At 45.6% G+C, this 16,370-nt stretch overlaps 2 protein-coding genes across 2 annotated transcripts in view; both read left to right on the top strand.

Annotated features, from left to right (window-relative positions):
* The first annotated feature begins 947 nt into the window (after positions 1-947).
* LOC120061672 (kelch repeat and BTB domain-containing protein 12-like) lies at positions 948-5,494 on the top strand. Its single transcript, XM_039011567.1, has 9 exons — positions 948-1,118; positions 1,207-1,388; positions 1,459-1,591; positions 1,838-2,071; positions 2,159-2,508; positions 2,674-2,947; positions 3,118-3,268; positions 5,065-5,262; positions 5,334-5,494. Exons 1-9 carry the CDS (start codon positions 948-950, stop codon positions 5,492-5,494), a joined length of 1,854 nt encoding a protein of 617 aa, XP_038867495.1.
* A 904-nt stretch (positions 5,495-6,398) lies between these two features.
* Positions 6,399-16,370, top strand: part of LOC120061671 (NUAK family SNF1-like kinase 1) — a 71,109-nt gene continuing 61,137 nt past the window's right edge. The window contains exon 1 of the mRNA XM_039011566.1: positions 6,399-7,003. Coding sequence (XP_038867494.1) covers positions 6,668-7,003 — 336 coding nt within the window. The 5' untranslated portion in view covers positions 6,399-6,667. The remainder of the gene's footprint in view (positions 7,004-16,370) is intronic.

The following is a 16,370-nucleotide window of genomic DNA, read 5'->3' as shown; positions in this document are numbered from 1 at the left end:
CCGTACAGTAGTATGCCAATCTCCTCCAACAGTACACTATTTCATTCTGATCTATTTGCCAATAACAATTCTTGTTTGTAGGTCAAATAATACATCAAATTGGAGAAATGTTTCAAATGACATTTTAACAGTACCACTAAGCTCTGTGAATACCAGCTATTATCAAAACGTTTAGTATATTTTGATACTGGGTTGAGCCAGAGCCATAGATAGTTTGATCGTTGCGGTTTCTGTTGATTATGACCTAAACTTGTTTATTGAAACCAGGAAATCCCAGTAGATGATGCATCTAGTTTTCAAGGGAGGCAATCATATATTCAAATATTTATTTGAATGTATTCAATGTTGATTGAAAGCAGGAAGTCCCATTTAGATCTCTTGGACTTCAGTGTAAACCATGCATCAGAGTCAATGGGAGAAGTGCACAGACTTTCAGTTAGCATTTAGCCCCGACTGAACTACAGCATGGCTCCTTTGCACTGATCTATTTAAAACCTGTTTACACACACACACACACACACACACACACACACACACACACACACACACACACACACACACACACAGACAAACAGCAACCAAACAGTATTAGGGACAGACACAGCAACGGCCATTGACAGAGACACAACTCCATTCTCCATCATGATACAATGCAACTGACATGACTCCTGTCCTGAAAGAGAAGCACCAAGCCCTGGAGAGGTTGTCCTGCTGACTGCTGGTACAGTAGCTCTGATCAGAGTAAACTAATGTCATGGTATTGCTTCTTAATCTAACTCTACCGCTACAGCTCAATGTCTGCCGTGTGGGGTGTACAAGGAGCATGTCTACCCTGGTGTAGTGTTACACACACCGTTGTGTCTATTTCTGATGTTCTCTCTCTCGCTCTCTCTCTCTCTCTCTCTCTCCAGGTTTAGCAGAGCCATCTTCACCCTCCAAGGTGAGAGATGGACCCCCAGGTGATGGTGCCTGGTCAGGCTGAACATGGACTTCTTCTGCTGGGGCAGCTGGAGAGGATGTGGGGGGCCAGGGAACTAACTGACGTGGTTCTCCTGGCCGAGGGCATTCCCTTCCCATGCCACCGGGTGGTGCTATCCGCCTTCAGCCCTTACTTCCAGGTAAGATAATTGTGCTTGTTTCAATGAACCCCAAAATAAATATTACCATTTAACCATGGTGTTTACCATACTTCTTTTATCACTCCAGGCCATGTTTACCTGTGGTCTGAGGGAGACCCGTGGAGGTGAGGTGCCTCTCAGGGACACTCCTGCCCAGAGCTTGGAGCTGCTCCTGGGGTACATGTACCGCGCCCAGCTACCTCTCTCCCACGACAACACTCAGGGAGTGGCCGCTGCTGCCTTCCTGCTGCACATAGACGGGGCATTCAGGTGGGTTCAGGTGGCTACTGTTAGCCATGACACGACTAATACAATCACTACATTATAGTCACTATTACAGGTTGTGTCAGAGCTACATGTTGGACAGCATGGATACTTCCAACTGTGTAGGACTGTACCACTGGGCCAGAGACCTGGGGGCCGCTGACCTGGCAGACCTCGCCCTGAGATACTTGTGTCGTCACTTTGCCCAGGTAGGACCGTATCATTCAGTATAATCTGAAAATTCTTCCCAATTGCCACAGTCATGTCCATTTCCTCTTCTCACCACAAGAGAGCAGTAGTTCCCTGCATCTGTCTACAGGCAGAATCAAACAGAGCTGTCTGACATATAAACATTTATTACATGTATTACCTCCTCTCTCTCACAACGTAATCTCTTTGTATCACCTCTCTTCTCTTTCTCTCTCTCCCCTCCTCCCCTCTCCCTCTCTCTTCAGGTGTGTCAGGAAGAGGAGGTGTTGGAGTTGGACGCCCAGAGTCTGGGGGGTCTGCTGGGTTCAGACGACCTGAATGTGACCCAGGAGGAGAGCGTCCTGGAACTGGTGCTGCGCTGGGTGGAGAAGCGCAGGGGAGATGAGCAGAGTGAGGCCCAGGCCGTGGAGCTCCTCAGGCGGGTACGACTGGAGCTGATAGACCCCAACTTCCTCAGGAGGGCCAGGAGGAGAAACCCGGTGAGGATGGAAAGAGAAAGAGGAGGATGGAGAGAAGGAGATTTTAAAGCTATGTCCACCCTACTAATTGTAAGTGTATGGTTGCAGGTATTGCTCCGGGATGCGGAATGCTTCGGGATGATCGACGCGGCTCTCCAGACTTCTTATCTCTCTGTGGCGGCTGCCCCCCCTCGCCCCACCCTGCGTTACGGGATGGAGACCACAAACCTGCTCCTCTGCCTGGGGGGGACTGATGAAGGTGGCGTCCCAGCCCGCCGGGGGGGTCAGGCTGACCTCAGCTTATGCTTCGCCCCCCAGGCCAGAAGGACGTACTACATCCCCTCTCCAGTGAAGGGGACAGGGACGATCACGGCAGGGGCGGTGACAAGGGACAACAGCATAGTGGTGGCTGTAGAAGAGGAGGACGAACACAGCACCAAGAGGCTGGGGATGTACAGGTGTGTGTGTGTGTGTGTGTGTGTGTGTGTGTGTGTGTGTGTGTGTGTGTGTGTGTGTGTGTGTGTGTGTGTGTGTGTGTGTGTGTGTGTGTGTGTGTGTGTGTGTGTATATATATATATATATATATATATAAAATACATACCTGTCCTCTGTTGTCTGCCCAGGTATGATCGGTCTTGTGAGGGCAGCTGGGAGGAGCTATGCTGGGTGGGGTACAGGGACATGTATGCCCTGGCGGCACTAGGCGATGCCCTCTACCTGCTGGGGGGACAGATGAAGGTCAGGAACCATTACATCATCACCAACAGTGTTGAGAGGTGGTCGCTGAGAAGGGGCGGGTCCTGGCTGAGCTCCGCTCCTCTGCCTCTCCCATTGGCCTGTCACTGTGTGGTCAGCCTCAAGGACCACCTTTACGTTCTGGGGGGCTGGACGCCACAGGTGAGCAGGGATGTCAGTCAATAAACCAATCAATCAATCAATCACATATAGGTTATGTGATGCTTTTTACAAATGCATTTGTTACAAAGTGCAACTTGGGAAAACTCTGATCCTCCTCCCTTCTCCCTTTCTCCATCCTCTCTCTCCACCCCTCCTCCGTCCCCCTCCAGTCGGACCGTCCAGACGATGAGCCAGACAGGCTGAGTAGCCGTGTGTTCCAGTTTGACCCAGGCAAGGACCGGTGGACAGAGTGTGAGAACATGAGATACTCACGCTACCGCTGTGGGGTTGCTACACTCAATGGAGAGATCTACATGCTAGGTTAGAGCACGTCTTTCAATGGAGAGATCTACATGCTAGGACATTTTTTGTCTTTATTTTTCTCACTTCATCCAGATGGAGATATGAGGGCCAAAACAGTTGGAACATAATAGTGAACGGAACATTTTTTTATTTAACTAGGCAAGTCAGTTAAGAACTAATTCTTACTTTACAGCATTGAAGGTCCCCAAGAACACAGTGGCCTCCATCATTCTTACATGGAAGATGTTTGGAACCACCAAGACTCTTCCTATAGCTGGCCTCCCGGCCAAACTGAGCAATCAGGGGATAAGGACCTTGGTCAGGGAGGTGCCCAAGAACCCGATGGTCACTCTGACAGAGCTCCAGAGTTCCTCTGTGGAGATGGGAGGATCTTCCAGAAGGACAACCATCTCTGCAGCACTCCACCAATCAGGCCTTTATGATAGAGTGGCCAGACAGAAGCCACTCCTAAGTAAAAGGCACATGACAGCCCGCTTGGAGTTTGCCAAAAGGCACCTAAAGACTCTCAGACCATGAGAAACAAGAGTCTCTGGTCTGATAAAACCAAGATTGAACTCTTTGTCCTGAATGCCAAGCGTCAAGTCTGGAGGAACCCTGGAACCATCCCTACCGTGAAGCATGGTAGTGGCAGCATCATGCTGTAGGGATGTTTTACAGCGTCGGGGACTGGGAGACTAGTCAGGATCGAGGCAAAGATGAACGGAGCAAAGTACAGAGATCCTTGATGAAAACCTGCTAGAGCGCTCAGGACCTCAGACTGGGGCGAAAGGGGTTTACCTTCCAGCAGGACAACAACCCTAAGCACACAGCCAAGACAACGCAGGAGAGGCTTCGGGACAAGTCTCTGAATGTCCTTGAGTGGCCCAGCCAGAGCCTGGACTTGAACCCGATCGAACATCTCTGGAGACCTGAAAATAGCTATACAGCAGTGCTCCCCATCCAACCTGACAGAGCTTGAGAGGATCTGCAGAGAAGAATGGGAGAAACTCCCCAAATACAGGTGTGCCAAGCATGTTGCGTCATACCCAAGAAGAATCGATGCTGCAATCACTGCCAAAGGAGCTTCAACAAAGTACTGAGTAAAGGGTCAGAATACTTATGAAAATGTGATATTTCAGTTTTTTTATTTTTTATAAATTAGCAAAATGTCTAAAAACCTGTTTTTGCTTTGTCATTATCGGGTATTGTGTGTAGATTGTTGAGGGGAAAAAAACAATTTAATCCATTTTAGAACAAGGCTTTAACGTAACAAAATGTGGAAAAAGTCAAGGGGTCTGAGAATTTGGCAGTACGTTCAACCGGCCTCACAACCACACACCACATGTACAGTGCCTTTGGAAAGTATTCAAAAAAGACGTTGTAGGCGGCTTACAGTAGAGAAATTAACATTAAATTCTCTGGAAAAAGCTCTGATGGACATTCCTGCAGTCAGCATGCCAATTGCACGCTCCCTCAAAACTTGAGACATCTGTGGCATTGTGTTGTGTGACAAAACTGCACATTTTTAGAGTGGCCCTTTATTGTCCCCAGCACAAGGTGCACCTGTGTAATTATCATGCTGTTTAATCAACTTCTTGATATGCCACACTTGTCAGGTGGATGTATTATCATGGCAAAGGAGAAATGCTCACTAACTGGGATGTAAACAAATTTGTGGACAACATTTCAGAGAAATAAGCTTTTTGTGCGTATGGAAAATGTCTGGGACCTTGTATTGTAGCTCATGAAACATGGGACCAACACTTTACATGTTACGTTTATATTTATTTTCAGTGCATATGTGTGTTCTCCAGGGGGTATAGGGTGTGAGGGGGAGGACCGTGGCCAATCTCGTCGCTGCCTGAGCTCAGTGGAGATCTACAACCCAGAAGAAGATACCTGGAGGTCAGGGCCAACCCTCCCCACCGCTCTCCTCTCTTTACGAACCAATGCCTCCAACATTGGGGAGGTGGAGGGCAAGCTGTACCTCTGTGGCTACTACAAGGGGGCAGGTGAGAACCGAACACATTTACACTGATCAATCAATAAAGGAATCAATCAATTACCAATCATATTTTGACAGGTCGCCATGAGATCATCACCAAGGAGATCTTAGAGCTGGATCCCAAGGACAACGTGTGGACGGTGGTGGAGCGTCGAGCAGCCATGCATGACAGCTACAACGTCTGTCTGGTGGCCAACCTCAACCCCCGTGATCTCTCAAACCCGAGCTCTGACCCTTGATGGATACAGGACAAAAATGGCGTATTCAGAGGAAGAGAAAACACAGAGACAATATTGCATAAAGAGGGACTCATGTTGCTCTAGGGCCTACCCTATAACTTTGTTTCATCGTCAAGACATGATAGCCTATAAGCTTATAAGTACTGTATGTGGTATCCCTCAGATGAAAGTATAAGGTATGGAAATCAATTGCTTTGTAAACTCACTCTGTAAGGACAACCTAAGCTTTAGACCATGGGTATTCAACTCTTACCCTATGAGGTCCGGAAGCTGCTGGCTTTCTGTTCTACCTGATAATTAATTGGTGTCTCAGGTCTCAATCAGTCCATGGAACAATGCAGTAGAACTGACAGTTGAGCTTGAGGGCTATAGACTACTAGCCTATCACACGGACTCCACTGTTTGGATGATGTGATGCCTGTACTAACATCTGAACTCTGTGTTTCAATAAAATACAAATTAAGACATTCAGGACTTCCAAATATAAAGTGTCTGGTCTGTAGGCCTATTTCTCTCCTTCCACAATACATATTCACAGCTTAACAATTTACTGGATCTTTAACTCATGTCCATCTCAAGCGTTTATTTTTCCGGGGAACGGAAAACAAACAAGTCTGATTGAACCGGTCATTCCTCGAGGACGTTGCTTACGTGCCAAGCATTCCTTCTCCTTCTCCTACTGTTCGGCATGGTCAAAAATAGGTCGGCGGAAAGGCCAAAACGATCCTAAATTAGTGTGACGCTGCATGTTGCTATGACAGCTGGCATCGGTATGGACTGGGGTGGATCCACCAACCTCATGGGACCATGTGGTTCTCACTGCTGATTTGTGTTTTGTTTTCAGATAGAGGAGAGAGAGAGAGAGCGAGTATGAACAGCAGCATTAGAACGGGATGCGAGACAAACGGAACAGGGGTTTCCCTAATGGGCTGATGTCTGGGATTATTAACCGAATACCCTTTTGACATTTCATTTCCTCAAGCAGAGTGAATAATTGATAGTAGCCTGGTGTTTTGTTGCTTCATCTATCTGCTATGAAACTGGGCAATTTGAGGCTTCCTTTAGTTGTTTGTAGGTATAAAGAAAAATAACCAATCCTGTGTCAGTTTATGAAATATTTCCGCTGCCAAGTAGGCAACTAGTTGCGACAGGTGCGCACTGAGCGAGACCAGGATGGGCAGGCGGGAAATTCGCAGAGAACACCGCAGCAGCAGCAGCGTGATGAGCACTGAAGACCGGTCAGAACGGAGGGAGAACATGCAGGACACGGCAGATACCGAAACCGGCGATGATGGCTCCGAGACCTCAAGTCTGGACAGCCGTCGTCTCCTCAGCGGGGACAAGCGTCCCAGCCACACCGGGGAAAGTGGCTCTATGCCCGGCCCAGTGGAAGTGAAGAAGCACCAACATAAACACAATTTAAAACACCGCTACGAGGTAATGGAGACGCTGGGAAAAGGCACCTACGGGAAAGTGAAGAGGGCGGTGGAGAGAACGACTAGGAAGACAGTAAGTGTTTTTGTTTGTTTTTCAATTAAATATATATGTCTATCTCGATCCTATACTGTCCTCCCTTTCCATGTGTTAGCCTTTTATGTCATATTATAACCTAAATGTTCACTTTACAGATATTAGACCAACTCATCATTGCAACCAAATGTTTCTGAATGTGTGCTGCCTTCTATGTTAGGGCTACCAAGGCAAAATGTGCATCTGTTATTGACATTTTTGTTTGTTACCTGTATTGTGCGTTTGCTATATCAGTCGAACAAAGGGACCCCAGATGATGTGTGTGTGCTCTTGCCCTTGGCTGTGCCTGGAAGTCTCAGGCAGCTGTCCTTCAGTTATGTTTTGGTTCTTATCAGAATGATGTATGTGTGTTATTAATTATTCATGTGTGATAGAGGACAGATTGGAAGGGGAAGGTATTGTCATCGGTGTAATGAATAGATGCATACTTTGTGTGTGCATGCCATCTGTTGTGGATTAGCTCATACCCGCTGCTATGCCAGGGATCAGGGGCCTTCTGAGGGCCTAGGCCACCTTCTCCTTATCTGACCCATTACCCTTGACCCCTCACACACTCTCACTGGCATGCACCCAGGCCCACACACAGACACGGAGGGCAGGCAGCCTAACGGTTAGAGTGTTGGGACAGTAACTGAAAGGTGGAAAAATCTGCAGTAACTGCCCTTCAGCAAGGTAGTTAACCCTGCAACAACCCAGACTTCGATTAAGACAGCCATCGTGTTAAATGTGGAAGACACATTTCAGTTGAATGCATTCAGTTGTGCAACTGACTAGGCTTTCCCTTCCAAACACAGACCAAATGTAACAGACATAGTTCCATTCTAGGTGTGATAATGAAGGATTGGTTATTCTAAAGGGGAAAATAACCATATGACATGCGCATTATATGATTTGCAATATGGCTATTGGCTATCTATTAATGTACCTGAGAAAAATAATACATTATGAGAGGGAGAGAGAATTGTTTTGTTTAATGGTTTTGTTGCCTGTTGGTCAGGATTTAATCCTTCAGTCTACTGTGAGCTGAAGACAAAGAGATAGATACCCCTTTCTGATTTTTAGTAAACAAACATGTTATTATAGAGATAATCTGATGGAATATCAGATTAGGAGACTAGGACTAGCCCAATCCTGTCACTGTCTACTACTGTACTGTACACGGAGTCCCTCATTCCTAAATTTACTGGAGAGCGGGAATAAAGAATGGAAGAGCGAGAAGAGAGGGAGAGCGGGAATAAAGAATGGAAGAGCGAGAAGAGAGGGAATAAAGAATGGAAGAGCGAGAAGAGGGGGAGAGCGAGATGGTGGTAGAATTCCTTGAGCCAGTGGCCAGCGCATACTGAGAATTCCTTGAGACAAATTGACCATATTTTTAGAAACAGGATCAGGAGCTGTTGTCTGAGTGAAGAAGGACAGAGGAAGAAGAGATGTGGAGGGGGTCTATGGAAAAGGAGAGAAGGAAGGAATATAGAGGGCCGGGGCATTGACTCCAGATAAGGGTCGGAACATTTTGGCATCCTTACAGACGGCCTGCTAATGGAGACAAGAGTCTGGGGGGGGATGGGGGGAGAGAGGCTGGGGTATATCAGTACAGTAAGCTTTGCTGTAGGTCACTTTCACTGACTGAATGTGGGACTGAATGTGTGCAAACTGCATTATTGGACATATTATAGGAGGGCAGTTGAACTTCCTCTTATGTCAGATAAGGCTCTGCCACCCAGCAAGTACACTACTTCTATATTTGTACTACATATGTTTACACTCCATCTCTTTCTCTCTCTGTGTCCCACTTTCTCTCTCTCTCAAACTCTTTCTATCTCTCATACTCTTTCGCTCGTTTCAGCACAGACCCTAGTCATTGTCCTTTTAGGAATGCTGTGTGTTCCCGTAGGTGTCTAGAAGAGAGCAGAACCCAGAGTGCCCTTCTCTCCTTCTCTGTGCTCTGCTGGTCAGGTCATAATGCCCCAGAGGAAGGCAGGAGGGGGCAGTGGAATGCCAGGCTTTTCCCCAGGCAGGCCTGAAGTGACCCCCCCCCCCCCCCCCCCCCCCCTGCTCTCAGTTCTCCTTCTGTTAACCCTGTGCCTCCCTCTTCCCCGCTCCCTCATGCTCTCCACTGCCCCCTCACACCCCTTTTCCGCCATCAATCTCTAAGCCCTTTCACCAAATGCTAGCCCTCCCTCCTTTCCTCACTTAGTCTCCACTGCCCCCTTCTTCCCCACCATTTCACCCCCCCACCACTGCCCCTTTCCTCCTCACCATCTTTCACCCTCCTACACTACCCCCTTCTCCCTCACCATTTCAATTCAATTCAAGGGCTTTATTGTCATGGGAAACATATATTAACATTGCCAAAGAAAGTGAAGTAGATAATAAACAAAAGTGAAATTAACAATAAACGTTACACTCACAGAAGTTCCAAAAGAATAAATTACATTTTAAATGTCTTTACATATATACTGTTGAAGCCGGAAGTTTACATACACCTTAGCCAAATACATTTAAACTCAGTTTTTCACAATTCTTGACATTTAATCGTAGTAAAAATTCCCTGTTTTAGGTCAGTTAGGATTACCACTTTATTTTAAGAATGTGAAACGTCAGAATAATAGTAGAGAGAATGATTTATTTTAGCTTTTATTTCTTTCATCACATTCCCAGTGGTTCAGAAGTTTACATACACACAATTAGTATTTGGTAGCGTTGCCTTTAAGTTGTTTAACTTGGGTCAAATGTTTCGGGTAGCCTTCCACAAGCTTCCCACAATAGTTGGGTGAATTTTGGCCCATTCCTCCTGACAGAGCTTTTGTAACTGAGTCAGGTTTGTAGGCCTCCTTGCTCGCACACACTTTTTCAGTTCTGCCCACAAATTTTCTATAGGATTGAGGTCAGGGCTTTGTGATGGCTACTCCAATACCTTGACTTTGTTGCCATTTTGCCACAACTTTGGAAGTATGGTTGGGGTCATTGTTCATTTGGAAGACCCATTTACGACCAAGCTTTAACTTCCTGACTGGATATATTGCTTCATTATATCCACATAATTTTCCTTTCCTCATGATGCCATCTATTTTCTAAAGTGCACCAGTCCCTCCTGCAGCAAAGCACCCCCACAACGTGATGCTGCCACCCCCGTGCTTCACGGTTGGGATGGTGTTCTATGGCTTGCAAGCCTCCCCCCTTTTCCTCCAAACATAACGATGGTCATTATGGCCAAACAGTTCTATTTTTTGTTTCATCAGACCAGAGGACATTTCTCCAAAAAGTATGATCTTTGTCCCCATGTGCAGTTGCAAACCGTATTCTGGCTTTTTTATGGTGGTTTTGGAGCAGTGGCTTCTTCCTTGCTGAGCGGCCTTTCATGTTATGTTGATATAGGACTTGTTTTACTGTGGATATAGATACTTTGTACCTGTTTCCTCCAGCATCTTCACAAGGTCCTTTGCTGTTGTTCTGGGATTGATTTGCACTTTACGCACCACAGTACGTTCATCTCTAGGAGACAGAACGTGTCTCCTTCCTGAGCGGTATGACGGCTGCGTGGTCCCATGGTGTTTATACTTGCGTACTATTGTTTGTACAGATGAACGTGGTACCTTCAGGCATTTGGAAATTGCACCCAAGAATGAACCAGACTTGTGGAGGTCTCCAGTTTTTTTTCTCTGAGGTCTTGGCTGATTTCTTTTGATTTTCCCATGATGTCAAGCAAAGAGGCACTGAGTTTGAAGGTAGGCTTTGAAATGCATCCACAGGTACACCTCCAGTTGACTCAAATGATGTCAATTAGCCTATCAGAAGCTTCTAAAGCTATAACATCATTTTCTGGAATTGTCCAAGCTGTTTAAAGACACAGTCAACTTAGTGTATGTAAACTTCTGACCCACTGGAATTGTGATGCAGTAAATGATAAGTGAAATAATCTGTCTGTAAACAATTGTTGGAAAAATGACTTGTGTCATGCACAAAGTAGATGTCCTAACCGACTTGCCAAAACTATAGTTTGTTAACAAGACCTTTGTGGAGTGGTTGAAAAACGAGTTTTAATGACTCCAAGTGTATGTAAACGTCCGACTTCAACTGTATACGGTGTGGTAACGATGTGCAAATAGTTAAAGTTCAAAAGGGAAAATAAATAAACATAAATATGGGTTGTATTTACAATGGTGTTTGTTCTTCACTGGTTGCCCTTTTCTTGTGGCAACAAGTCACAAATACTGCTGCTGTGATGTCACACTGTGGTATTTCACCCAGTAGATATGGGAGTTTATCAGAATTGGGTTTGTTTTTGAATTCTTTGGTGATTTGTGTAATCTGAGGGAAATATGTATCTCTAATATGGTCATACATTTGGCAGAAGGTTAGGAAGTGCAGCTCAGTTTCCACCTCATTTTGTGGGTAGTGTGCACATAGCCTGTCTTCTCTTGAGAGCCAGGTCTGCCTACGGTGGCCTTTCTCAATAGCAAGGCTATGCTCACTAAGTCTGTACATAGTCAAAGCTTTCCTTAAGTTTGGGTCAGTCACAGTGGTCAGGTATTCTGCCATTGCTACTTGGCCTTAAACAGAGAGTACATTCTAGTTTACTCCATTTTTTTTGTTAATTACTTGACACATTGTTAGTTCTTTCCAATGTGTCAAGTAATTATCTTTTTGTTTTCTCATGATTTGGTTGGGTCTAATTGTGCTGTTGTCCTGGGGCTCTCTGGGGTCTGTTTGTGTTTGTGAACAGAGCCCCAGGACCAGCTTGCTCAGGGGACTCTTCTCCAGGTTCATCTCTCTGTAAGCGATGGCTTTGTTATGGAAGTTTTGGGAATCGCTTCCTTTTAGGTGGTGGTAGAATTTAACCGCTCTTTTCTGGATTTTGATTATTAGCGGGTATTGGCCTAATTCTGCTCTTCATGCATTATTTGGTGTTTTACGTTATACATGGAGGATATTTTTTGGCAGAATTCTGCATGCAGTCTCAATTTGGTGTTTGTTCCTTTTTGTGAATTCTTGGTTGGTGAATGGACCCCAGACCTCACAAATCGAATTATATAAGTCACATGCGCCGAATACAACCGGTGTAGACCTTACAGTGAAATGCTTACTTACGAGCCCCTAACCAACAATGCAGTTTAAAGAAAATACAGAAAGAATAAGAAATAAAAGTAACAAGTAATTAAAGAGCAGCAGTAAAATAACAATAGTGAGACTATATACAGGTTAGTTGAGGTAATATGTACATGTTGATAGAGTTATTAAAGTGACTATGCATAGATGATAACAACAGAGAGTAGCAGCGGTATAAAAGAGGGGGGGGGGGCAATGTAAATAGTCTGGGTAGCCATTTGATTAGATATTCAGGAGTCTTTTGGCTTGGGAGTAGAAGCTGTTTAGAAGCCTCTTGGACCTAGACTTGGCGCTCCGGTACTGCTTGCCATGCGGTAGCAGAGAGAACAGTCCATGACTAGGGTGGCTGGAGTCTTTGGCAATATTTAGGGCCTTCCTCTGACACCGCCTAGTATATAGATCCTGGATGGAAGGAAGCTTGGCCCCAGTGATGTACTGGGCCGTTCGCACTACCCTCTGTAGTGCCTTGTGGTCGGAGACCAAGCAGTTGCCATATCAGGCAGTGATGCAACCAGTCAGGATGCTCCTGATGGTGCAGCTGTAGAACCTTTTGAGGATCTGAAGACCCATGCCAAATCTTTTCAATCTCCTGAGGGGGAATAGGTTTTGTCGTGCCCTCTTCACGACTGTCTTGATGTGCTTGGGTGTTGGTGATGTGAATACCAAGGAACTTGAAGCTCTCAACCTGCTCCACTACAGCGCCGTCGATGAGAATGGGATGTGCTCGGTCCTCTTTTTCCTGTAGTCCACAATCATCTCCTTTGATGAAGGGCCATGGGTTCTATAACTGATTCAAGTATTTTTAGCCAGATCCTAATTAGTATGTCGAATTTGATGTTCCTTTTGATGGCATAGAAGGCCCTTCTTGCCTTGTCTCTCAGCTCGTTCACTGCTTTGTGGAAGTTACCTGTGGCACTGATGTTTAGGCCGAGGTATGTATAGTTTTTTGTTTGCTCTAGGACAGTGGTTCCCAAACTTTTTATAGTCCCGTATCCCTTCAAAGATTCAACCTCCAGCTGCGTACCCCCTCTAGCACCAGGGTCAGCGCACTTTCAAATGTTGTTTTTTGCCATCATTGTAAGCCTGCCGCACACATTATACGATACATTTATTAAACATAAGAATGAGTGTGAGTTTTTGTCACATCCCAGCTTATGGGAAGTGAGAAAGAGCTCTTATAGGACCAGGGCAATAATAATAATAATATTAATAATAATCAATGATTTTGCTCTTTTATTTAACCATCTTATATATAAAACCTTATTTGTTAATCGAAAATTGTGAATAACTCACCACAGGTTAATGAGAAGGGTGTGCTGGAAAAGATGAACGTAACTCTGCAATGTTGGGTTGTATTGGAGAGAGTCTGTCTTAAATCATTTCCCACACACATTCTGTGCCTGTATTTAATTTTCATGCTAGTGAGGGCTGAAAATCCACTCTCACATAGGTACATGGTTGCGAAGGGCATCAGTGTCTTAACAGTGCTATTTGCCAAGGCAGGATACTCTGAGCGCAGCCCAATCCAGAAATCTGGCAGTGTCTTCTGATTAAATTCCAATTTTCACAGAACCGCTTGTTGCAATTTCAATGAGGCTCTCTTGTTCAGATATCGGTAAGTGGACTGGAGGCAGAGCATGAAAGGGATAACGAATCCAGTTGTTTGTGTAATCTGTTTAGGGAAAGTACCTGCGTAATTGTGCACCCAACTCACTTAGGTGCTTCGCTATATCACATTTGACATTGTCCGTAAGCTTGAGTTCATTTGCACACAAAAAATCATACAATGATGGAAAGACCTGTGTGTTGTCCTTGTTGATGCAGACAGAGAAGAGCTCCAACTTCTTAATCATAGCCTCAATTTTGTCCCGCACATTGAATATGGTGGCGGAGTCCTTGTAATCCTAGATTCAGATCATTCAGGCGAGAAAAAACATCACCCAGATAGGCCAGTCGTGTGAGAAACTCGTCATCATGCAAGCGGTCAGACAAGTGAAAATGATGGTCAGTAAAGAAAACTTTAAGCTCGTCTCTCGATTCTAAACAATGTTTCAATTCTTTTGCCCCTTGATAACCAGCGCACTTCTGTATGTTGTAAAAGCGTTACATGGTCGCTGCCCATATTATTGCATAGTGCAGAAAATACAGGAGAGTTCAGGGGCCTTGCTTTAACAAAGTTAACCATTTAACTTTGGGTTGGTGGGTCCTGTGTTGTCTGTCCCATTGTGGTGTTGTGGTTCACCCCCTCCTCTGCCCCCTTCTCGCGCACCATCCTTCACCCCCCTCTGCCCTCTTCTCCCCCCACCATCCTTCACCCCCCTCCTCTGCCCTCTTCTCCCCCACCATCCTTCACCCCCCTCTGCCCTCTTCTCCCCCCACCATCCTTCACCCCATCCTCTGCCCCCTTCTCCCCAACTAGGTATGTATGGATGGAAAGGATGATTTACAAGTAAAAACAGAGTCATAATGCGTTCTTCTAGCAGTGTTTTCAGCACGCGAGCTGTCCAGAGCAAAAAGAAGGGCCCATCAATCTACTCGCTGAGCTTATTTATTATAGGAAAAGTGGTTTACAAAAGTAAACGTTCAATAGTGAACATACTAGCAATATGCTGGCTACTGTTGATAGTCTGGAAAAAGAACTACACTTAGCATTGGTCTTGGCTAGCCTACTGTACTAGCCATGTCAATATCTCTTTTGGAACGTTTGTCTTAAAAGGGCAGCGTCCTATTTCTAAAACTTCTGAAAATTACATAATGTATCTACTAGCATGGTAGCAGTTACCATATACTTCCAGTCATTGCGCTAACGCTTGTTAGCAACTTCCTTCAGACTGTACGCAGAGACAAATGGTATCCACACGTTCATCTGACTCTGGGGAAATGGATAAAGGGTTTTATTGACATAATCCTAAAGTATTCTTTTAAAGTGAGTGAATTGTCAATAGCCTACCGAATCGCATCGGTAAGAGAACTGTTCATTTGGCTCCCTAATTTGCATACCGGTAGGCTTTTTGCCCATTATCTGCAGACAAATTATGAAAACATTTGAAAAAGATGCTGAATTCTCCACACTGCAGGAACAATAGGTAGGCTAGTGGAGCAATAACCTCCACTCTGGTCTAAAATATTATTTAAAAACCCCAGATTGAATTGTTTTTAAAGCTAATGATACTTGTATGGTATTTTCAAAGACATTGATATAGGTCTACTGATTTGAATCAAAGTGTTGACAATGGGAGATGTGCCTAGCTCGAGCTAACTCGTGTTTGCTTTGGGACAGAAACCCCCTCGGACGATTACGTCGGTAGAGTCGTGATGGATTGGCGGGGCTACGTGTCGGCAGCAAAGGGTCCAGGCCAATTGGCAAAAGAGGTAATTGAAGCCCAGGAATTCTTGATAGATCTATTTGGCTAGCCGGGAGATGGGCCTAGTTTCGAGGATAGCTCCAGGCTAACTGGTGCTTGCTTCGGGACAGAGACAGTAGCCACTCAGATAGCAGCTAGCTAACTGTGATGAAGAAATCTATCAGATAATCCCTGGGCTTCAATACCTCTTTTGCCAATATGCCTGGACCCTTTGCTGCTGACACAGAGCCCCACCGATCCATCACGACTGGTCTGCCGACGTAACCGTCCGAGGGGGTTTCAACAGGCGACGTCCCCTTGAGGCCCATCTGCTAGCCTGCTGCTATCCCCAGCCTGCTAGCTGTCTGAATCTCCGTGCAGCCAGTTCGCCTAGCTACGCACTGGACACTATGATTACTCGGCTACACATGCCTCTCCCTAATGTCAATATGCCTTGTCTATTGCTGTTTTGGTTAGTAATTTTTGTCTTATTTCACTGTAGAACATCCAGCCCTGCTCAATATGCCTTAGCTATCCCTGTTGTTCCACCCCCCACACAGGCGGTGACCGCACCTGGTTTAAATGGTGCTTCTAGAGACAAAACCTCTCTCATTGTCATTCAATGCCTAGGCACTGTACTCACATCCTACCATACCCTTGTCTGTACATTATGCCTTGAATCTATCCTTCCGCGCCCAGAAACCTGCCCCCTTTACTCTCTGTTTCCGAACGCACTAGACGACCAGTTCTTTTAGCCTTTAGCCGTACTCTTATCCTACTTCTCCTCTGTTCCTCTGGTGATGTAGAGGTTAACCCAGGCCCTGCAGTGCCTAGCATCACTCCCATTCCCCTCTCATTTGTTGACTTCTGTAACCGTAAAAGCCTTGGTTTCATGC

The sequence above is a fragment of the Salvelinus namaycush genome, chromosome 16 (genome assembly GCF_016432855.1).
Source record: "Salvelinus namaycush isolate Seneca chromosome 16, SaNama_1.0, whole genome shotgun sequence".
Classification (NCBI taxonomy): domain Eukaryota; kingdom Metazoa; phylum Chordata; class Actinopteri; order Salmoniformes; family Salmonidae; genus Salvelinus; species Salvelinus namaycush.
The sequence above is the reverse complement of the archived record's forward strand: the minus strand, read 5'-3'. Positions and strand labels throughout refer to the sequence as shown.